Source organism: Fundulus heteroclitus, chromosome 8, assembly GCF_011125445.2.
Source record: "Fundulus heteroclitus isolate FHET01 chromosome 8, MU-UCD_Fhet_4.1, whole genome shotgun sequence".
Classification (NCBI taxonomy): domain Eukaryota; kingdom Metazoa; phylum Chordata; class Actinopteri; order Cyprinodontiformes; family Fundulidae; genus Fundulus; species Fundulus heteroclitus.
The window spans coordinates 34562887-34588024 of NC_046368.1; the positions used below are offsets into that span (position 1 = coordinate 34562887).

Sequence of the window (25138 nt, forward strand, 5' to 3'; positions counted from 1 at the left end):
GCAAAGTTGTTTACAGGGCTCATTATACCAATTCACGACTAGCGAAAATTTATTCTTCTGTAAATGATGCTTGTGGCAGATGTAAACTCTCGCCTGCCAATCACTCACACATGTTTTGGTCATGTCCCGAGTTGAAACTATTCTGGACAGGGATTTTTAAATCACTGTCTGAAGCATATGGTTTTCTGGTAGTCTCCAATCCAATGTCTGCAATCTTTGGCATCCCCCCTGCTTCTAACTTGCCTAAAGGAATAGAGCGGGCTATAGCATTTACCACGCTTTTAGCTCGTAGGTTGATCTTACTTAACTGGAAAGATTCTCAACCCCCTTCACATGCCCGCTGGATTCGAGAGGTGCTTTACAACCTCAAAGTAGAGAAATTGAGGTTTTCACTTAGAGGCTCCATAAAGTTATTTCAGGCTACATGGGAGCCTGTTCTTAGGTATTTTGACTCTTTGAATCTTCTTGACCCTGAGGATACTTGAATGCCCAACATGATCTCTACTTATCTATCTACATTTACATTCATGTCTACCCCTTTTTTGATCTGTTTTTCTCTTTATACTTTTTATTTAGATATATATATAAAAAAATATATATATATTTTTTTACTTATTTATTTATTTTAGTTTATTTATTTGTTTTTTGGCCTGTGGGTGGGGTGAGAAGCCAGGGTGGATTGGGGGTTGACAGATCTGTGACATCGAGATTGTATTGATACTTTGATTTTGTCCCAATAATGTCTGTCTTATGTTCAAAATGTTCAATAAATAAAGTTGAAAAAAAAAAAAAAGATATGATGATTTATAAAATAAATTAACAAGGCTTACAAGATGGCAGGAAAACTGGAACCAGGAACACAGCAAGGATAAGACTAGAACTGATTAGACAATGAGAGTGACAGAAGTGGCTGAACTTATAGGGGAGGAGAGGGAAGGACCAACAGTTGGAGTAGAATACACATCGTTTAATGATGAGCCCAATGACTCTCCAGTGTGAGACTGATTCCCCCCTTGGCACTTTGTGCTATTATTGTGTGTTGATTAGTGTTCTTGATGATGAACAGACTCTTGATATGTATTTCTTATCATTTTTAATAAAGGTTTTGAAGACAAAAAAGATAGCAGTCTTGAAACAGCAAATGGGTTAGGGTGGGTTTAGGTTAGGAAAACCACTAAAAAAATATTATCTACACTTTCTAAAAGAATAATATAACAATGTTATTCATATTATTGCTAGAAATGTTAACAAAATGTAACAAATTGCAGATCCTGTCCTTAAATGTTGCATTTTGGGAGTAATTGGCCTGCTTTTGATCAGCCTACAAGCACTAAAATATGTGACACTAAAACCTTCGGCAGAAGTAATAAAGGAAAGGTTGCCTATCTTCCCTGAACAAAGATGATAACTATATTATGCATACTTTTTGATAGAGATGTCATAAAAATGCGGAGTACTGCAATTTTTTTGTTAAATATTGTTTTTAATGAACGTGGAAGTGGGTGCACGTCGGCGACATATATGGCTGCGTTGTTGGCAATAGCACCGAGCACAGCTATCTCACTTCTTTCTGGGAATGCACTGAAAAATCCTTGGCGAAACTAACAAAGGAAAGGTTGTCTCCCTTCCCTGAAAGAAGATTATAAATATATCATGCATACATTTCACTATAGATGTTATCAAAATACATGTAACTGCATATGTTTTGCTTAAAAGTTTGTGCACAGGAATCTCGGAGCAACTCGGTAATGTAGGTAGGAAACGTCTCTTCCTCTTGTCTTTCTGAGACAAAACACATTAAGATATTAGGTTAAACTAATGAATTAAAGATTGTCTACCTTCCCTGGACGTAAATTATGAAAATAATATAAATACTTCTCACTAGAAATGTCATCAAAATGCATATAAACGCAGTCAGTGACATAGGTATAAAACGTCACTTCCTCCCGTATTTCTGAGATGGAACACATTAAAATCTTGGGCTAAACTAATGAATGAAAGATTGTCTACCTTCCTTGAACAAAGTTTATGAAAATAATATACATACTTCTAACTAGAAAAGTCTTTAAAATTCATGTAAACACAGTTATTTTTTCTTAAATGTTTAATGTAGGCTGAGTTGCTCTAATATTCTACGATTGCATCCTGCACGTCAAATAATGACAAGAAGGGGGTACCTCATGACTTTGAGGCAACCTGACCAAGCATCAATATATGACGAGTAGGGAGTGAGAATGTGTTGATCTGTGAGAATGAGCTTTATTAGAAAGGGTATTATAAAAAAGTAAAAATAAAGTATGTATTGCACAACTATTGATAATATGGCATACTTAGGTAAAAAAGATGACATTTTCAAGTTAAAGAGTGGAAAAAACAGTGTAGAAACACCAGCCTGTTTATTGAACGATCATTTAATATGCAATATGCATGATAGTACAGCAGCATCTCGGAAAAGCTAAGGTGTGTGCAAATCAGAAAGCTATTATGCCAACTCCCAAAACCTGACCATAGGTTAGCGGGAGCCTGGAGAACCTGACTGCATACTGAGAAGGTAATTCAGCTATTTGATTCAGATGTGTTGGACCAGGTACACGTCTGAAAGTTCCAGGACACTGGGCAGTTTGGGGACTGGAGTTGAAGACCCCTTGTTCACACAATGACATTTCTATGTTTAGCTAAGATGGGTCAGAGTTTTCATGTATCCATGCGGTAACATTTAACTAAGGAGGGGAAAGAAGGAAATCCTAGCAACCTGTTTAATATGGGATTCAAATGAGATGTCTAGGTCAAAAATAACACCAAGGTTCTTGACTTTATTGCCAGAGGTCAATTTCATGAGAGATAAGAAATCTTTATTGTTTCACAATGAGGAAATTTGGGTGTGTCAGAAGCCAAGACACACACAGATTGTGTCAGTTTATAGTAGTGGGAGAAAAAATACCACACAAATTAAATGATCCATTAAGCACTTCCTTTGTGAAAGATAACAACTTCTGTATTAAAATAAAACAAATTTTCCGAGTTACTGTAGGGGTTTGTATGAATGTGTCTATGTTAGTATGTATCTATAATTAGAATTTTAATTTAATCTGTGAATGTATTGCGCAACTATTATTTATATTATATATATATATATATATATATATATATATATATATATATATATATATATATATATATATATATATATATATATATATTCTCTCCGGATACTCCGGCTTCCTCCCACAGTCCAAAAACATGACGTGTTAGATAATGGATGAATGGTTCTAAAATGTTTATTTGCTATGATTAGGGACAAAACAACAAGAGACGCCTTGATCTGAAATGATAATACAATGTCCAGTGGCAGTGTATATTCTCTGGCTCTCAAGCAAAGGGAAAGTTCCAGTGGAACTACTTTGATCTGCAGCTGTGCCATAGTTTTCAGGCCAATTGATTTATTTCACATTATTAATTAACTTTGCTGCACTTCCACTTGTCAGACTTGGCCTGTTAGAGTCAATAAGAGGAGGAAACTTGATCTTAGTGGATCGGACTTAAGCGATTCTGTTGCAGTAAAGATTCTCCATGTCAGGATAAATGTCAGCTGCTTTTAATATGTTGATTCTGCTAAGCTGATCTGCATAAACTCTGCACACGAGCTGGGAGTTCTTTTGGTTTTCTATAAATATTTGATGCAGTTGTGAAATCTGCCCCTTCCAGACTTCCTGAATAAACCAACACAACAGCCACTTTGGTATTGATCAATAAGGAAGGTGACTTTATAGTCCAGAAACACATTCAAATATGCACTTTTGTGTCTTAAAGTTCAGCTAGTTGGTGTTTTAACATGTGAGTAAGGTGATAATAGTGCTGCATTTAGTGTGTGTAGGCTGGGGACTGGGAGGTGGTAAACACTTAAGGTGACTAAACTGCTGGCTTGAGTTTTCTGGCTGGCAGCAGAAATCAGTACAATGGATCGGAGGGGAGAGATTTAGTTGCAGGTGGCAGAGGTCGGTGGATTGTGTATTCTGCGCAGTCAATAATAAAGTTAGGACTTATGCTTGTGGAAAGTTAATGAGCAATCACAAGGACCTTGGAAAGTCATTTGCATGTGGGTGCGATCTTGTCACTTTGGCTGTGAGAGGACCGCAGGGACACGGGGAGAGACGGTGGTGCTGCAGGGCTGCTGGACACTAAGCAGAGGATTCACAGCTCACATAACAATGAGACATTAGGGTGAAGATTTAACAGCCAGGCTGATCATTGTATGTCTGATCCCAGCAGTAAAGAACATAATAATTCATGTGCATTATGTGTTCTCTTTAAAGCTGCTCACTGTCCTGAGCAAGACTGAGCAATTTGGTACAACTAGAGCTGGATTGTTGATGTATTTTGTCCCTGATTATTCACCTTCAGAAGGTCCTGCAGAAGCAGGGTAAATAACAAAATAAAGCATCATTGTTGATTAAAATTATACTGACAGAAATGAAATATACTGCTCTGTCTGTAAAAGATCATTTTAAAATTAAATATAATTTTCAGGTATGTTGATTTATTAAGGTTTACCTATATATGCAACTATCTAATTAGACCATGTCCCTGTGACATGACTGAACTAAACCCTCCCCGAGAAGCATGTTATATCCTAATGCAGGAATGTGTTTCTATTGTCTTACATCTGTCTAAGAAAAAGAATTGTGACCCCGCATACAATTTTCATGCTGAACTTCCCTGCAGTCAGGGCCTGGTCCCACAGCCCTGACAATGTAATCACCTCCTCTGCATTCACATCCAAAACTATCAGGTTCTAATCTATCCAGCAGTCAGGAAGCAACATGAATCTCTGGGGGCCCTGGTGGCCTGTCCTACCCCTGGTAAGCTCCAGACTAGCACAGCACTTAAAATTTAAAACCAAAGCTACCAATGGTCTGCAGCACAGGAGTGCCGCAACTTCTGCTGGCGTCATTTCTGTTCACCCTCTACACTGCAGACTTCTCTGTCAGCTCACCAGGTGACCACCTTCAGAGGTTCTCTGATGTCTAGTCAGTCTCATCAGAGATGAGGATGAGTAAGAGGGCTGACAGTGAATCCATAGCTGGTGCCAGTAGACCCATTTCAGGGAAAACAAAGGAGCTGGTGGTGGATTTTCGCAGATGCACACCCACCCCATTGATACCAGTTAATCTCCAGTTAATTGATGTCGAGATAGTGGACTCTTATAAGTACACGGGTGTTCACCTGAACAATAAAGTGGACTGGAGTCACAACGCCGATGCTCTTTAAGGAACGAAGGAAGGGTCAGAGCAGACTCCACCTGGTGAGGTAAACTTCAAGGGGCGCTACTGAAGACCTTTGACTCTGTGGTGGCATCAGCCATCTTATGTGGTGTGTTTGTTGGAGCAGCAGCCTATCTGTAGTTGAGGGGAAGCAGCTGGATAAACTCATCAGGAGGGCCAGCTCTGTCTTGGGATGCCCCCTGGACCAAGTACAGGTGGTGGTAGATCGATGGAGTGTAAGAAAAATAACATCACTGGTGGACAATGTCCCAAACCCCATGCATGGAGCTGTTGCAGAGCTGGAGACATCTTTCAGTGACAGAGTGCCACGTCCCACACGCTCTAAGGAGCGTTTCCACAGGTACTTCATCCCACCTACTGTTAGACTTTATAATGTCTCTTTTGGGGAATACCCCCAATCTGTTTTACAACCTGAACCAGTGACACCCACTGGAGCACGCAGAATGTAAAACCTGTAAAACTCCCACATGACAGCGAGTGATAGGGATTTGTTTTATACAGTGATACATGTTAATATTGGCTGATGTGAAACATATTATTATGATAGGATTTTTTTTTCTATAGACCAGTTCACGCCTGACGTCATGAGCTACATCCGCGCTACATCAGTGGTAGACAAAAACAGTACTGTTCTCGCCTACCACTGTGACAAAACGGGTGAATTAGAGCGTACTTTTAGTTAGTTTGTTTTTGGAATCTAAACAATGCCTACGACTTGTTGTGCTCCCTGTTGCACACAGAGGCATTCCAAATCGTCGGATGTACGTTTCTTTCATTTACCGAGTGACGAAGAAAGAAGAAAGAAATGGATAATTTCAATGAAAAGGAAGCAGGCAGACAATCCCAATCGACTGTGGGAGCCACAACGAATTTGCAGTCTGCACTTCATCTCCGGCAAATACAACTTAATGTTGCACTAGTCATCGTTCTACTTAAATAATTATATAAATAAAAAATAGGATATATATACTTAAGTCAAGACTCAAACGTTCTTTTCGTAATAATATACGTACATGTACAATGTATGTAAACCCTCTGGCGTGAGTCTGTGAACAGGATTAATAGGACAAAAACACCGAAATAATCCTTTGTGAACAATGTTTTTTTTAACCTACCGGTGGCGGGTCTTCCTCTTTGCTGAGGCGCTGTCTGTGTCCGACTCCGCTTTCGTATGTTACACAAACATGTCTGAACATGTCCTGATATGAAATAATTGTAGCCGTCAAGTGATTTCATGGCTTTCGTGTGTGCTGGCCTGGCCTGTTTATAAGGTAGCTGTATATGTCGCTGTACGGAACACTTGGCCAGCATTTCACAGACTCGCTCCATTCCTTCAAGCTTTTGCTGTATGGATTTGGCAATCTGATACCATCAACCATTAACTTACTCTTATAACGATCTTGTGATGCGTTATCTAAAGAAGAAAAATACGTCGATAAATCCTCGTGTCCTTTGTTTTCGTCTGCCATTGTCAGACCCAGACTCAGACTCAGACATACTTTAATAATCCCAGGGGGGAAATTGCAGGTACTAATGAAAAAGAGCCATGAATCTCTTAGGATGAGATGCATAAGCAAAATGCTATGCAAAAAGAAACCAAGTTGTGTTTGTACATCCAATTCAACACTGTTCACATTAGCACATAAGTAGCATAAAGGTTTACAGCTGAATATATTAATTAATTTTAAAATTTGTTCAACAAACCATGATCATGTTTGGATATATTTAAATGGTCCCTTCTGTTTTCTGCTGTGAGACTGTTTCCTGGCTGCCTCCAGTGCCCTTTGAGCTGCACAACTGAAGCATATAGTCAAAGCAGGCGGAGGGGAAAAATACATTTCATTACTTTGCTTTTTGGCATTTTTTTCAACGTCATTACAATGCAGTAATGGGCGATCACAGAAGAAACAGATTGCTCTTCTACTTGCTTCCAACAAGCTTCATTTTAATATGCCACCATTATGCAACTCACTGCTTTGTTACAGTCAAGTATAAGCGCTTTGCTGCGTGTACAAGCATCTATGTGTCTCAATAGAGAGAGTAGATGCTATCAGATCTGACATGAGACAAATGTTTCATTCAAATGTTGCTTTCGCATGTTGTGGAGGAAGTAATGAATTCCTGCTCAGCGGCAGCATGCTTGGTTCACTGTGACAAGCCTGGGCTTACTGCGCACAGAGCTTCGCAGCAGCAAAATTAAATTTAATGTTCCATTCACCGCAGGAAAGGTGCATAAATCACTCCTTTTGATTTGCACAGACTGTGGTGAGAAACCTCATCCTATGCAAAAATAAACCAGGAGAGAATATGATGTCAAAGGGAAAACAATGTAATTTCAGGCTTTCTAATAAAAACAAGCAAATGTCAGGGCCGTTTCATTTAGACTGTTGCTCTGATATTAAAATCACAACTTCCTTATGACCTCTTCTTTCATTTAAAGTTAAAAAAACACAACATTTAAAAAGCTTTGTACTGTCCTAATTAAAAAAATGAAAGTCTTATTACCTTTTGATATATTTAATGAAAAAAAGGGCAACTCCAGTCTAAAGTATCAACATTGTGTCAAACATCCACTATGTCTGTAGCTGCTTTTATACATTTATCTAGGAATTTAATAATTCCTTTTTGACAAAGCTTATAGTTAGAGTGGCTTATGTTACCCTGAGCTACCTCCATAGTTATGCTGATATAGGCTTAGGCTACTGGAGGAAATCAGGGCCTATTTCTCTCACTCTCCTGAGTTGTACTGTTCTCCAGTTTTGCATTGCTTGTCATCATTTCAGCTTTTAACTTTTTGTTCTCTCTCTTTTTTTTTTCATTGTAGGTACACCTGGTCTGGCATTCTGTTAGCTGTGACATCATCCAGGGAAGACAGATCACCCACTATTATCATCTAATGTAGAACAGATTACTGGATCATTGTGTGCTTCTGTGCTTTTTGTCTCTCTTGTTGTGCCTCTGCTCTGTCTTCTGTAACCCCAGTTGGTCGAGGCAGATGACCATTCATACTGAGCCCGGTTCTGCTGGAGGTTTTCCTTTCTGTTAATGGGGAGTTTTTCTTTCCACTGTCGCTTGCTCAATATAAGGGATTGCTGCAAAGCCAAGGACAATGCAGATGACTCTCCCTGTGGCTCTACGCTTCTCTAGGAGTGAATGCTGCTTGTCGGGACTTTGATGCAATCAACTGGGTTCCCTTATATAGGAAACTTTTGACCAATCGGTATAATCTGACCCAACCTGTATAATATGATTGAATTTGACTTTGGAAAGTGCCTTGAGATGACATGTATCATGAATTGGTGCAATATAAATAAAATTTAATTGAATTTAATATTCAAACTATTATTTCAAAGAATTTATTTTGTCCACAAAATACCAGAGAATAATCATTTTAAAGAGCTTTTTACTTTTTATGAGGTTGTCACCTGGTTTTTTACCTTGATCACTGAAACTGATCTACCCATGTAGAAAGAAAAATCTCTCACAACCATTTATCTTCTTGACTTCTCCATCTATCCTCTGCGGCATCAACAGTGCAGTCATTCTTTAAGAATCCTCAATAATAAAATCAAGGACAAATTTAGAAAATTACACAAATAACTTTACGTTTACAAGCCACAATCACAAGTCTTACATCCAATTAATAATCCAATCCATTTATAAAAAAACATTTACAAACAATGAATTGGTTTACATTAAGAGAATAAGTAAAAACAGTAAATAACATAAAAACATGCATACAATATTGTTAGACAATGCAACACAAAAAAAACAAATAACTCATTCTATGTTAAATTCCAAGAAAAAAACTTTTCCCTAACACATTGAGACAACCAATTCCATGACTTAAAGGCAGCAACCACAAAAGCCCAATCGTCTCTTTGCTTCAACCTTGTCTTTAGAACAACCAAGAACAGCTTGTCAGCTGACCTCAGAGTCTGCAAAGTAAGGGTGACTGTTTATTAACTGATTTGTTTTATGTCAACCAACATTTAATGTTTGATAATAATAATAAAAAAAAAGCAATAACAAAAAGTCACAGTTCTCATTTCCCCTAGAACAATTTGGCCACAAGAAAAACAATGAATATTGGTATAGCACACATGTCACATAACCAACAAAAATATGATATTGATTTAACAGGAACAAGTCAGAAGTATTGGCGATATATACAATACAATCTGTTGGAACCAAAGAGAATGATGTGATCTTTCATGGCCGGGTGTCTTTCACAAACTGACCTCAGTGATAATGTTCTCTGATCAGCAGCCTCAAGCTCCTCAGCTTCATCTAAGAACTTGTCTTCACATGCAGTCTGAGTGATAGCCCTCAGGTCATCCACATAAACTGAAAGAAAGTGTATCTTAAAAACAAAAATGTTCAATTCAACTTTATTTATATAGCACCAATTCACAACACATGTCATCTCAAGGCACTTTACAAAGTAAAATCAATCAAATACTACAGATTGGTCAAAAGGTTTCCTATCAAAGGAAACCCAGCAGATTGCATCAAGTCTTGACAAGCAGCATTCACTCCTCCGGTAAGAGCGTAGAGCCACAGTGGACAGTCGTCTGCATTGTCCATGGCTTTGCAGCAATCTCTCATACTGAGCATGCATGAATCAACAGTAGAGAGGAAAACTTTACACCAGACCACGTGTACCTACTATGAAGGAAAAAAATGACAGAGAACAAAAAGTTAAAGGTTGAAATAACAACAAACAATGCAAAATTGGGGAACAGTAGGAGAACTGAACAGAGTAAGACAGATAGACCCTGATGTCCTCCAGTAGCCTAAGCCTACAGCAGCATAGCTACAGAGATAGTTCATGGTAAGCTAAGCTACTCTAACTATAAGCTTTGTCAAAAAGGAAAGTTTTAAGCCTAGTCTTAAAAGTAGACAGGGTGTCTTCCACATGGAAAAAAACTGGGAGTTGGTTCCACAGAAGAAGAGCCTGATAACTAAAGGATTTGCCTCCCATTTAGAGACTCTAGGAACCACCAGCAAACCTGCAGTCTGAGAGCAAAGTGCTCTGTTAGGAACATACAGGGTAATCAGAGCTCTGATATATGATGGAGCTTGAATATTAAGGGCTTTATACGTGAGAAGGAGAATTTTAAATTATATTCTTGATTTAACAGGAAGCCAATGAAGGGAAGCTAAAATAGGAGAAATATATACCCTCTTTTTAATTTTCATCAGAACTCTTGTGCATCGTTTTTATTACAAAATAGAGGTTGTAATGTAACAAAATAGGTAAAATACCAGGGGGGTTGAATACTTTTGCAAGGTACTGTCTTTCCTCTTTGGTAGCTAAAGTTGTTACACATTGCACTGTACACACAAAATTTTTAAAAGGCTCCATCGTTTCTCCCATGAGCTTTTTCGTGTTGAGCAGGTTTGTTAAAATTCAAGGCAGTGAAGTGCAAAGTGCCTCAGTATGCAGACCACAGAGAGTGAACCCTGGTCCAGAATCGTGAATTCTGCTCCTCTGAAATGACACACCACCACAGATAGGTTTGTTGAACTAAAATACGTGCACACCACTCTCCTTTCTCTTTCTGTTTTTGCTTGCAGTGCAGAGGAAGAAGATATAGAGACAAGTTCAGCAGGACGGACCCAGTCCTCCAAAAGCATGATGGGATTAGATGCATGGGCTATAGAGCGATTGCAGCAACCCTGGGTGGAGAGGTTCAGGTGTAGCAGCTCACCCTTATGAGTAAAGAGATTAATTATGAGCATAATCAGAAAAGTTTCTGGACTCCACACACACACTGAAATGTCTCGAAATTCTTCAAACAAATTTCCAGAAAAGGTTTTTTATTATATAAGTGGCAGCTGGCAGTACAGGTGCTCACCTTGTGAACCCCAGCAGCTCCACTCGCCTCTTCAAACCTAATAACACACACTAGAGGGATGACAGGCTTTTATATTAAAAGCCATATATTTTGATTAATTCTTCTCTTTGTGAATTGGTTCCATGAAGATAAAAGCCGATATAAAGATAGTGTCCTCTCAGAGCAGAGCCAGAGATCTCCTTTACCTCATACCATAGAAACCAAGTTTCCCATAAAAACACACCATCCTATGGACTGTTTAATCCTGTGGATACACTACTGCTCTGTCACTTCAACATCAAGTAGATAAATGATCACTCAAACTGTATGGGGAAAACGGACGACATCACATGAACAGAAAATTATCGGGCAACAAAAATGGAAACCACAGCTGGAACTCATAACCTGAGTCAGAACCACAGGCAGCTCCAGTTCAGATGTGACCTGGAACATGGTGGATCAGAATCAGAATCAGATATACTTTAATAATCCCAGAAGGGAAATTACTGTTTCAGTACAACCACCATAACATACATTACAAACATTTCAGGGGGAGACGATTTACTGAGGCCATGCTGCTGTGACATCAATGACGACATTAGACCAGGTTTCAATGACAGCTTTTATTCTAGGAAAAAAGAGTAAAAACAAATTAACCTCCTCTTCAATTCAGTTTCCCTGCATTCCAGCCCGCAGCAGTGCGCAACAACGCTGTGCACTAAAAAAAAATGTCTCAGATACAAAAGTCAACAAAAGAAAGAAATCTTCTCACAAAAATTATAAACTAAAAACAAGAGGAGAAAAACGTCACCTAATGGCCACAACAACACAATACAGTGGGACAGAGTTAAATAAACAACGATAAAAAAAGTATAACTTAAAATAAAAACACACACCTGGGAAAGTAGAGTAATCTGCCCAGACCCGGCTGCAGAAACAAATCACAGGGGGGGCATTCCATTTTTTTAGGGGGGCACACTTTTAAAAGTTTTTTATTACTTATTTATTACTTATATATATATATATATATATGTATATATATATATATATATATATATATATATATATATATATATATATATATGTGTGTGTGTGTGTGTGTGTATTTATTGCAGCACAAGAATGAGGCATCTTCTCTGATCCACGTTCACAATAACAGAACTCAACTTTTTTCTGCCACATACAATATGGCGGTGACGTTGACGTGCGAACCTGCGCCCTATGACGCGTCTACGTATATATGTTGTCTATGGCGGAGGAGCTATGAGGGCTGGAATGAACTACGGAAGCCCAGGAGACACAAACAAGGCAGAGTGCAGAAAGGCGAACCCCGCAGGCAAAAACAACAAAACAACAAATAAAAATAACTGAATAAGATAAAATTCACAAATACTTAATATAAAATTAGAAATAATAATAATAATTAAAAAAAATACATTTGTAACTCTGTTACACTGCCTTACACGGTGTCCACAAGGCGCTGCCATTGACTCTGTGGAAAGATAGAAGCCACAATAGAAAAGGAGAGGGAAAAACACATATCTCACACTTTATCCCATTAAAAGGATACAGTTTGAGATATCAAAAACCTCGGCACAAAAAGCACAAATATGACGAGACACATATAAGCAGAGGTTAAAATTTTAGACTAGTCGAGTGTAAGTTCATGAGATAAGATAAGATAAGATTCAGTAGTGTGTGTCGTTGTTTGGAGTTTTGCGTGTCCATGAACGCCGTCCAGGAGGCAGTGTCCCTGATACTGGACTTGAATTTGAGCTCTACAGATGGGAACCCAGGCAGAAGCTCAGGAAGAGGGAACTGACTCAGGGAACTTGAAAGCATGATGGGGCCCTGGCAGCTTGAAGTCCCAAGAAAGTGCTCATGACAAGGCCCTGGGCAGGGCTGGACTGGCCATCGGGCATGCCGGGCAATGACCGATTGGTTGATGTCAAAGGCTGTCATAATCTAATCAAAAACCAAATGTAGAATTTTATTTAATATATGAATAATAAATATGTATAATAATTTCAATTAAAGTATGAATAAGAACATTTATAAATACATTTTATCCACTGTAACAGTAAATTAAATATGTTAACCCTCCTTGGCTCGCCCCTCTAGAGGTTTTCCAATTTAGCTATCTGAGTTAGCTAAGTCACTTTCACTTACGTCTTTGGATTGGATAAACTACAAAGCACAACAGGTGCAGTAAGAAAAAAGGCTGTAAAGCCAAGAAATGGATGCAGCTAAACATGGCAAAATACCAAATTTGTTTTGCTCAACAAAATATGATGACAGCAGAGTCGTCTAAAGACAGAAGGAGTCCATTCTGGTACACAGGAGGAGGAAGACGTACAATGATGATGATGAGGAGGAGGAGGTAGTGGTGACCCAGCAGGGACAAAGAGAGAATGCCGTCAGAACAGATGCTAACAGCCTGATAAGAAACAGGTGTTGTGGCATTAATCGGATTCCCAATGAAGTTCATTAGTTCCTGAATCTTTCTTTCACATGCAGCAAGGTTAAAACTATTTAAACTACTGCACTCATCTGCAGATCAGCAGCAACAACCTTCTGCCTCTCAATGTCTGCAAAATCCACCACAGGTGCAGCTTCAGATGTTAGAAGTTTAGACTCCATGATCTTTGCTGCCACAAAAATAATAACACAAGGTATGAAAAGTTTTTAAAATCCAGTCTGCATGCCTAGCTATACATGTATGTTTAAATATAAATTTAGCAAATACTTACTTGTGTGTGTGCAGAAACAGGTGCGCAAGTTGACAGTTCAACATGCAGTTTATGACAACACTATTCTTTCAGCGTTAAGATGCTAAACCTTTCTTTAGGAATTACCAGCTTTTTAAGATTATGCTTCTCACCTTTCTTTTAAGGGAAATTAGCAATTTAGCTTTATCATCACCCTGCTTTCCAGACAGGCAGAGTGGAACATCTGATTAACTAGGAGTTTCAGCTGAACACAAATCTGTTCTACACAGCGCAAAATAGGCTCTTGAAATGTCTTCTTAGACAAATATGCACAGGATGTTAGGTTAGATATTGGAGCATCTAATTCCTCTTTGGACTGGAAGTTAATTTGGAAAACACATAACTGTGGAATTATGTTTTATGCAAACATAAGGATAAGCCACACCATCTGGACTCAGAAGTGCAATAAAATTTTGGTACAGACAGTAAGATTAACTTTACAGTTAAATCAACTATCAGGCCGTTGCTTACAACACACATCTAGATTGATTTAAGCATTTGAGTTTATGCTTTTTGTACTACAGTTGATAATCACTAGTTGAGAATATTTTTGAGTTAACTTTTTTTCAAAAGTCTAAGAAATGTCACAGTTGATATTCTCACATATGTTCAGCACAAGCTGTTTACGAATGCTCACCAAGTCAGGAATGCCAAATAATATAATCTAAACATCATTATACATGCTCCTAACACGGGAACGCCATTATATGTTGTACCAACAAGCACGTTTTAAGGTATTTAATGTTTATTAAATAACTCTTGGTCTGTTGGGTATCATAAATATCGGCTCGATCAGCTGATATTAGGACAATAGTTGAAAGGGTGAGTCGAGCACTGGTATTCTTTTAACAGAAAACTTTATACACATGGAATAAACAAGAGATAACTTCTCTTCAAAGTTTGAAGATAAGTTGGATTCTCTTCTGGATTCCCTCCTCTGTCAAGTCAAGAACATAAATTGGAGTTGAATCCACCTGGATTCCCTCCACTGATCTCAAGAACATGGACTGGAGGTGCAGAAGATGATGGGCTGGGTCTGGAGCTAAAAGGTGATTCAGAGCAAGTGCTTGGACTTTCCAAGCCATCCAGCTGACCCTCAGTAGTTATGTTTAAACGCACAAATTTTCACATTGGATTGAAATGTACTGGGATTAAAAAACTACACAAAAAAAAAAACACAAAGTATTTCTGTCTTTGCTGAATAACAAAAAATAGCAAACAAAGCAGTAGTGTACGAGTTTGTTTGTCTTCTGAGTGCCCAGGCTGAACTTCCACAAGGTTCTAATTATGGTTGAAACATTACTTAGTGACGAGGCAGCCTGTAGTTCTTCCTGTCTCATTCACTAAGGCCCGCCTCACCCAGTTCATAGATTTGGCAGCATAAGAAGAAAACAATTATCAGTGACAAAACACTTGACATATACATATATTTATTACAATTGAAATTCCACGGGTAGACACACACAACATTATCATAAAGCTCATGTAGTATAACCCAAAGTCCGCCCTTCCACGCCGGTTGCAAGCGCGTGTCTGCTGAACCCCGCCCAGGGGCTCATCACGTCCCCGACTTCGTCTTTGGCTTCGCTCTACGGCTCATCCTGCTCACGGTTCTGGTCTCCTGCTTGTCCTCCGACTTCCGATACATCTGGCTCTGGGACTCTATGTGCGGCATATGCCGCACCGGATTGGCGACCCGCCAGCTGGGATCTACCTCAGCTACTGGATCTGAACTTGACATTAAGACCAGGTTAGTGACCGACACGTTTGTGTGCAAACACTTTCAGAGAAGCATGGTCACTAACCTGTTGTCTCCTCCTGCAGAGGCTCCTGCTGTGGACACTGATGCCTCCCGCTCCGTGTCTGATCTTAATAAACTGTTAAACCCTAACTGTTTGTTTGCCTCGAATACTGGGTCCACCTGTTCTGAGCCTAACATGGCCGACTCCTCACCGAGTGACTGGGGGGTTAGGTCCATGCACACACTCAGTCTCTATAGTGCTTATCATCTCACAAGCAAAACATATCCACATTCCAGTATCAAACAGGTTCTTCATATATTTTGCCAGGTGTTCTAGGAGTTTACTAAGATAAGCATCAGGAATAATAAAAAAAGATTTTACCATCAACGTTCTTGACGGGTACCCCATAAAACATCATGTGACTCCCACTTTGCCTAGTATCACAAAAGACAACCGTCTTTTGCGAATTAATTTATTGCCTTTTAGTGACCCTGGAGACCCCCATCCCATTTAGAGCCCAAGCCACACAGTTTAGTAAATAAAACTTAGGTAACTCTTACTGATTTAAGAAAAAATACATGATTCATACAAAACTGATTATATTTCCATAACATTAGAGATATGAAAAGAGCTCAAAATTCTCATTTATTAATATAAAGCTTGTATCGGGGGTACAGGTCAGCGCACTCAGGTCAGTTTGCCACTTTCAGAATAACTTGATCCTGACAAACGATTATATGCACATTGATCTGTTAAGATATCAACTGGGTCAAGTGGAACGAACTGCTTAGCCCAGAACTGCCTGCCACACTTAGATAGCACCGGACACAAGGAGATGATTCAAATCTACCAGATAGCGTCCCGAAGGTGACACAGTTTCTCTACTGATGACACAGTTTGGATGTGCACAGCCCCTGCATGGGTGTGAACGTAAACTCCTTTATAATTTTTGTGTGATGAGCAATCGAGGCTTCTTGCCGAGCGGCAGCCGCCGCCGCCTCGCCAGTTTTATTATTATTATTATTATTTTTTATTTTTTTTTATGTTGGCGATACGCTACCGCCACCGCCTCACCAAGCCGCCGCCGCCGCGGTAGCGTCTCGCCAACATAAAAAAAATAAAAAATAATAATAAAACTCGATATGCTTGCATGTTTATTTGACGTTAACACGCGGTTCTTTGTTGTTGCTTTCGCGCGTGCATATAGTGAATGGCAGGGCAAAAACACATGGAGTTCTCGCCGTAAAGCGAGACTTCTGTGTGTGCGGGCCGAGAGCTCTTGCAATTGCAAGTGCGGTATTTCCCCCACAGACCCCCAGGGCGGCCGAGAAAACCTTTGTTCGACCTGAAATTACTCATTTATTCATCCAAAACGGTATGGAACACATTAATTAACTGAAAAATGTTGCACAGTATGCATTTAATGGAGATTTTTTCTTTCCAATTGTCGCTTAATGCTTGCTCAGTAAGAGGGATTGCTGCAAAGCCATGGACAATGCAGACGACTCTCCCTGTGGCTCTACGCTTCTCCAGGAGTGAATGCTGCTTGTCAGGACTTTGAAGCAATCAACTGCTTCCCTTATATAGGAAATCTTTGACCATTCTGTATCAAATGATTGATTTTGACTTTGTAAAGTGCCTCGAGATGACATGTTTCATGAATTGGCGCTATAAAACATGTTGCGCGGGGGACATGTTTTAGTGAAGGACCGGATAAATGCTTGTCTCATCTAGTCGGGAAAAGATGGCTAAAATAATGTAGAAACGTAAAAAAAAAAAGAAAAGGAAGGAAATTGGTGGCGAGATGAAGAGACTTATCCTTATGGAGGCGAGGTATTGAGCAGTGTGGGACATGTTTGCCCACTCACCCTCCCCGTCTGGAGTAACAGCGGAGCATTGAATAACAAATAAAATATGTATTTTGGCAGGCAATATGTTTTAAACATGAACGACTATTCTGTGTAAAATAGAATGAAAAGAAAGGCCTGCGTGTGTTTGTTTGTCTAAATGTCTCTAAATGTCGGACTATTGTATGTGACATTGGTGTGTGAAATCTCTGTTCGTCTGTGTGGAGTAATTCAAGTTAAACTATAGATACCACGGTTTCAAAATGTTTATTTGTATTGAATGACTGCAGCATTCAAAACAAATGCATTTTGGAGACCTCCACTAAACAAAAAAAGGTGAAACTTTTTGGTTAAAATAGGAAAAGGTCAGACAATTCAATAACATATAAGTTTGGCGTTTCATATTACTTGCAGCCCAAATTAAATTGAAACACGGAGATATTATCACGGTTTAAATGAAAAATATCTCAGACTTGTTAGAAATTAATGGAACTGGGGATAAAGGAGTACAGTTAACCAGAGGCGTTGGGACTGTATTCAGGATTACACTATTACATTACATTAAACTGGTTATGAAGCGTTAATCGTTGAAGTGGCATGTTCTATTGTTTCTACATCATGACACCAACTACAAAAACCAGTAAGATGTTTCCCCATATTACAAAGAGTTCCATTCAAAACAAAACTGTGACCGGTTCTTATTCTATTTATAATTATTTCCTCCCTCCTGTTTACTCCTCTAATCCTTACTACATCAATTGTATTTTGTATCGTATATAAGTGCCTTCCATTTATTTCATTATCCCACCTACTTTTCCATATCTTCTTGCTTTCTCTCCAAACTATACTTTTGCCTTCAGATTTGGATAACTTTATTGGCATGTCAATATATTCTTTTTTAATAGCCTCCTTAGCCAACCTATCTGCTCTCTCATTACCCAAAATACCTATGAGCAGGAGTCCAAAATAATATTACATTTTTATTTTGTTCACATATTCTATGATAAACAGACATAACCTCATAATATATTTTGATGATTATTTGTACATCCCTTTTGAATACTCCATGCAGATAATCACTACAAATTATTTTATTTATATTAGTATCCTCCACCCATTGTCAAGCTAATAATATAGCACACATAATTCTACTGCATATATACTGAGATATTTAGATGTTCTTTTTTAAATAATCTTTGTCAGGAATCACCTCTGCTATACTAGTTGCTTCACTCTTTGTCTTTTTTTTTCATGTATCTATGTCTACATGTGTTGTCTTTTACTTTCCTGTATCTGTTTATTCACTTGTGTGTAAATGCACCCCAGCAATCAAAAAAAAATTATTAGAAATTTTACCCACTGCTGTTTTTTTTTTAGATGCTGCTAGCAGAGCTGGAGAAAATAAAAACTAAGCAGGTTGATGCAGCATCAGAGCCCCCATCACTGACAAGTTCATTTGTGAAACCAACAAAAGATGATGCCATCAATCTCTCATTCAGTCGATTTTCAAAAAGACCTTGAAATAATTTTATTAGTAATTGCTTATATTACATAATAACCACAACAATTTTGTTTACATGCATGTTTTAGATTTTATTCTTTCAGCTTGGGTATTTTTTTTTTAACTGCCAACAGGTGACCTCTAAAGGTAAAGTCATCTTCATGTCCTGGGGGTGGGAAATGGGCCCTTATACAGCTGACTGCACACGAGGGTATCACAGCCCTGGTATCTTTGCCTAAATAGTCCCAACACCATCTCACAAATTGTCTATAGGCTATATGCCTATGCTGTTGCTTGTATTGGGACCAAGTAACCTGCAATGTCCAATCATTTAGACACACCGCTTCCATGCCAGGATGGTCTGTGTCAGGGATTTCTCCATCCATATCCTCTCTGGTTTCTTCAATCTTAGCAACAACCAAGCCGATTTCCTGACAACAGATGCACTTTCTCACAGAATCCATTATTGGCAGTGAGAACAGGAAGACCTAAAAAATAAGATTGATTAATTGCATATTTGTATATGAATTACACACCATAACTGATTTGATAAATTCACTATTAATGCGTTTATGGTAAGTTGGAAACAGATTTACATTTCAGGAAATCTTTAGGCCTCAATAGTACTCAGTGTATATTTTTGATATATTATTATTTTTGACTTTTGTTATACTAGTATGTAGGTAGGCTAAATATTATTATATGTACCGATACTGTTTATAAATTGTTGTCAAGTGATTCTTTATGATAAGTAGCACCTCATCATTGGGCCTAACTAGGTCATGGCATAAATTCATTTTTAGATGTGAATAAATGCTCATTCATTTTAGTGATAAATTTTGTCCTCATCTTTTCATTTAAGATAAGATAGACTTTATTGATCTAACAGTGGAGAAATTCACTTGTCACGTCGGTTCAATAAAAGTGACAAAAGTTGGAAAAAGACTGATTATCTTGGCGTTTAAAAAAACACAAAACAGCGCAAGAAGACCTCAATTATTTATTTTTATTTTATAATGGGGAGATCCTTGAAAAGCCACCTTTTCTTCCAACAGAAGACTAAGTGAGCACGTAGTGTCATATCTATGTAAATGTGACTCTGAAGAACGCAATGACTGACGAAAAAGGTAGATTTTAAAAGGTTTATTGTATGGTTGGAGATGGATGGTTCTTTCTGAGGTTTGTAGGTCTCACGGGTTCTGCCAGAAAGATGGAGAAGGTGGGGAACAACTTGAGCTTGGTTATTGTGAAGATGAGACTTGGTCGGGAACTCACTTAGGCGGTAGTTTGTGTTTGGTGCAGAGGAGAGGTACTGAGCATACGTCCGGGTTGTCGGTGCAAGTCCTGGTTCCTTCTCGGTGTTGTGGCTGGCCGGAAGGTGGACAGGCAGGTGAGCGCAGGCAGGAGGGCAAACAGGGTTCCGTAGGTTCAGTTCGGTTCTTGTGGACTGATCCAGGTTGGCTTCTGACAATGTGACGAGGTTTCCAGGCTGAGGTCAGATGAATGGGTTTCTGGAGCAAGGAGGCAACAAGAACAAGGTTAGTAACTGGTTTCAGGAAATCACGAGAGAACATAGGGTAGGTCTGTACCACGCAAGAGCGCAAACGAACTGACGCCCTCCTCCTGGTTCCAGCTCCTTATAAAGGGTGGCAATCAGCTCTGAGGAAACACACCTGCCCGTCCAACCCTGCAGAGAAGAGAGAGCAAGGAAAACAGGCCTGCACCTAGACCACGGAGTATGACACATAGGTCATGTGGTAAGAAGTCATGATCTAAAAGGGACATGCAGGAATAAGCAAATGTGACTAAATTATGCTAGGTTTTAACCAACTTAAGCCAGGTAACAAGATCTTCCAGCGGAGCAAGGTGGCTTTAGAATTTTTTTCATGTTCACTTTTCCACTGTTCACCTTTCCAATGATTCACATTAACATTTCTATCCTTTGCTTTCTGCCTTTTTCCTTTCAAAGAAACCTGGTCAAATATAATTGGAATGTGCTAACAAAGAGATTTTAGTATCTTTTTCTTAGACATTCTTAGATGCAAGTGAGTACCAAACGGTGCCGAAGTGGTCCAGGGTACAAAGAAAAAAGGTGATATCATTGACTCCTGCCTAATCCAGTTTTTGATTCAAATTTTGGACAAATATTAAAAATGTTTGCTGAAGCTGCATAAAGATTTAATGGGGAAATGTGATGCTACTGGAGATAAGAGAAAACTGTTTTGTTTTTGATTGGACTTATAGAAAGAGGATGAATTCACTGTAACATATTTTGCCTGGTTAAAGTTTTGAAGGGATTAATATCTGGGGTAATGGTGAAGAACTTTAAGACTATTTTGTTTTAGAGGGAGCATTGTGGTTGATTTGTTTGAGACAGTTTTACTGTAATTTTTATTTACAAATTTTTCTTTTCAACTTATGTACACTACACTACAGATGAAGATGATAAATTCTTGTATTAGACAATTTGATTAGGAAAAAATCCACATTGGCAAAATGCAGAGTTCATTGTGGTTTCAGACACAACGATTGGAGAAAGAAGATTCATGGACGATGCTGGTCCTGGAAGGATGTTGTGCAGAGAACTCAGTCATGGGGACTGAAAATGGACAACTAATGGCTAGGGCTAAGACAAAGGCATCGGATAACCTTCAACGGACAGCAACAGAAACAAATATGAGTTGGCAGACAGCCCTTCTGCATTTCACCTTAGATTTTCTTGTACACAATTAAAAACAAAACACACATTAGAAAAACACATTGGTGGATGTGTTTAGGAGAAAACTTTCAGAATAAAATGAAACCCTGAGGATGATAGGAGGTCCTAATATGAGGGTAATTTTCTCTTACTTTCCTAACAAAGTTTGTATTAAATCATCTAATATATATATATATATATATATATATATATATATATATATATATATATATATATATATATATATATATTAGGGCTGGGCAAGTTAACGCGTTAATTTCGCGTTAACTCATTAGACTATTAACGGCGATATTTTCTTTAACGCGCGTTAACGCATGTTGCTCACATGCTTTTATTTTGTGAAGGTCTGTTGCTGCGGTGTAGGGGTTTGAATCAGAACAGTAGGTGGCGATAATGCGCCAATAACCTCGCTGTCAGCCAAACCTCGGATTCAGAGTAAGAAAGGTGCTGGCCGGAAAAAAACAAAGCCGACATGCAGAAGGCGGTGTTTCCCATAGACATATGTCTGCGGTGTTTCCCGCAGGAATTTGCATAGGCAAGGCGGTGAGTTGGCGGCCGGAACAAGTTTTGTGCGGAGCGGAGCGGGGGGGGTCTGCTTAGACGCCGTCGGTGAAGTTGCTTCTCGTTTCAAAGTATCCATGTGTTTTTGCCTGTTTTTCCCTGCCATTCACTATATGCACGCGAGAAAGCAACAACAAAAAACCGCGTGTCAACGTCAAATAAACGCAAGCAACGCAAGCATATCGAGTTAGCAAGCATTTCAGTTTAAAGTTCTTCCAGCATCGAATATGACAGAAACAAGTTAGTTGTAACCACTGCCAAGTTAAACTTTGGTATTGAACATAAAATGGTACTGCTGCTCCCTGCTGTTACCTCAGAAATTGCCTGTTTTTGGTAAATTTTTTCCCCATAAAGAGAATTCCCTGTCAGTGGCAATAAGCTTTAATTTATTATTATTGCTATTTTTTGTTTTACATGTTTAAGTTGAGCTTTACACTAAATATGTGTTACTGATAAGTGCTACAAATGTTACAACACTTTTGTTCATATGGCAGCAGAACATTAAAATAATGTGCTCTTTACACTACTTTTGAATTCATTCTTGGAGTTTGTAAATACAATGCGATTAATCGCGATTAATGAGAGGTGTCTGGCTGCAGACCTCACATTTCAGTCGCTTCCGCCTTCGTTCTCAGTCGCGTCCGTTTGCAGCCTTCCAGCTTCGTCCTGGGTTGCTTCCGCTTCCTTCTTCTTCTTCTTCTTTGAAATTTTTTAAAAATTTTTTGGCGGTTGGCAACCGCTTCCTATTCTGCGTTTGGTATTTACGTGCCATTGCCTGCTTACTCAGCGAAGACACAAGACAACGACAGAAAACGGTATGCGACTGGTTATTGTGGTCCCAACATTGAAGAAACGGTGAATGCAGGGGTCACAAAAACATATTTATCTGTCAATATAAATAACGAATATGTGTGCTTTGGCTATTGAATTGATTAGAATTTTAAAGTTACGTTAATGTTAAATGGCTAGCGTTAGCTTGCGTTAGCTACTTGCGTTTTAAAGGTAACGTTAACATTACACTTCTTCTTGTATATAAACTACGTTACCTACCTTTCTAATTGTGCTATATTTTCATAAAAAGTTTAACACTAGGTGTGGTCTCTGGTTTTAAATAATGTTGGCTATAGGTCTCTTATCAATCGATATGATCGTTCTGTCCCTGTTAAATTGTTGACCGGCCCAGTACACCGCTGAATGTCCATTGTTGAGAATGGATTCGGCCAATTATTATTATTATTGGAAATATTATTTTTATATGAGTATAATTTTTATTAATATATCGGGTTACGGTATCAAGTTAAAATGAAAAGTTTGATAAATATGTATGTTTAAATTTTACAAGGCAGTTTATTGTGTCACAATATATGTAACACTATACGTTTTCATTCTTCACAGTGGACAAATACTTAAGTGGCTGTATAAATTAATTGTACTAGATGTTTATGTAATATAAGCATTTGTAACATCTGTAATTGTTGAGAATGGATTCGGCCAATTATTATTATTATTGGAAATATTATTTTTATATGAGTATAATTTTATTAATATATCCGGTTACGGTATCAAGTTAAAATGAAAAGTTTGATAAATATGTATGTTTAAATTTTACAAGGCAGTTTATTGTGTCACAATATATGTAACACTATACGTTTTCATTCTTCACAGTGGACAAATACTTAAGTGGCTGTATAAATTAATTGTACTAGATGTTTATGTAATATAAGCATTTGTAACATCTGTAACTGTCTTTCTGTTTTGTAGAGATGCATCAATCTATATTTCTAATTGATGTAAAGCCTGCAGTTGAACGCTGCACAACATGTTGCAAACTTTACCACTGCCCCCTCTGTCCTACATATAAACCCAGCCCACCATACAGACTTCAGCGCCATCTAGAAGTCCACATAAAAAATGCCATTACATTTAAAGGTAAGTATAGCCATATCTGTCTATTTATATGTTCACTTGTGTTCGTGTTCGTCATAGTCTATTTAAATGTTTTTTTGTTTCCTTGATCTCCTAGATAAGATTTGTAAGTGCAATTTGCAATGCAGGAATTCTGGTCATTTTCATTGCCCTGTTTGCAACAAAACAATCATAACCAAGAAAGACATGGAAAGACATCTGGAGGCTTGCCACAGTGCCACACAACAAACATTTACCTCAGCTTCTCCCCCATTGGAACACAACTTAGAAGTTCAAACCGACTCAAGTGCCACAATGTCTCCCCCGTTTCCACCAACCACAGTCTCTCCAGAGTTAACTAATTTTAAACAAGATTCACTTCTTGGTCCCTCTGAAGTTTATTCTGGAACAATGATTGTTGTCCCCTCTGCCCAGGAGACAGAAACTAAATTAATTCCAAATAAGGTGAAATGTCCTCACTGCCAAAATGTTATCTATAAAAAAAACATGGCCAAACATATTGTGAGAAAACACACTGAAAAATCAAAGGACATAACAGTGACTGAACATTTGAAAAGTGTCTGTGTGGATGCCACAAATGGGATCTCTGTAGTTCAAAGAGCAAGTCACGGCTTTTCTGTGCCCATACATGTACAAAACAAAACCTGGGGTCATCATCACAAAGTTCAGTGTGAGTTGGAAAACTGCAGGCAGTATCATCTGATGGCATTCAGAAGTGGATTACCATCTAGCCATTGTGAACACATCCGCTCACTAGAGTACTGCAGTGGAACAGCTGCAGAAGAATATCTGCATGAAGATGTCTTAACTGAAATGGTGGACTTAAAATTCTTCGGTGAGGCTAAAAAAGCAACATGTGTGAAAAGGCAAAAGAATGCACAGGCAGCTCATATCCCTTTCTGTGTTGAAGTGCCATTTGCAGAACCCCCCAAGCAGTTTAGTTTCTCCATTT

At 38.5% G+C, this 25138-nt stretch overlaps 1 protein-coding gene across 1 annotated transcript in view; it reads left to right on the plus strand.

Annotated features, from left to right (window-relative positions):
* LOC118564035 overlaps positions 1 to 25138 on the plus strand; it is a 54794-nt gene that overhangs the window by 28196 nt on the left and 1460 nt on the right. The window contains exons 2-3 of the mRNA XM_036140729.1: positions 24022 to 24189; positions 24284 to 25121. Coding sequence (XP_035996622.1) covers positions 24022 to 24189; positions 24284 to 25121 — 1006 coding nt within the window. The remainder of the gene's footprint in view (positions 1 to 24021; positions 24190 to 24283; positions 25122 to 25138) is intronic.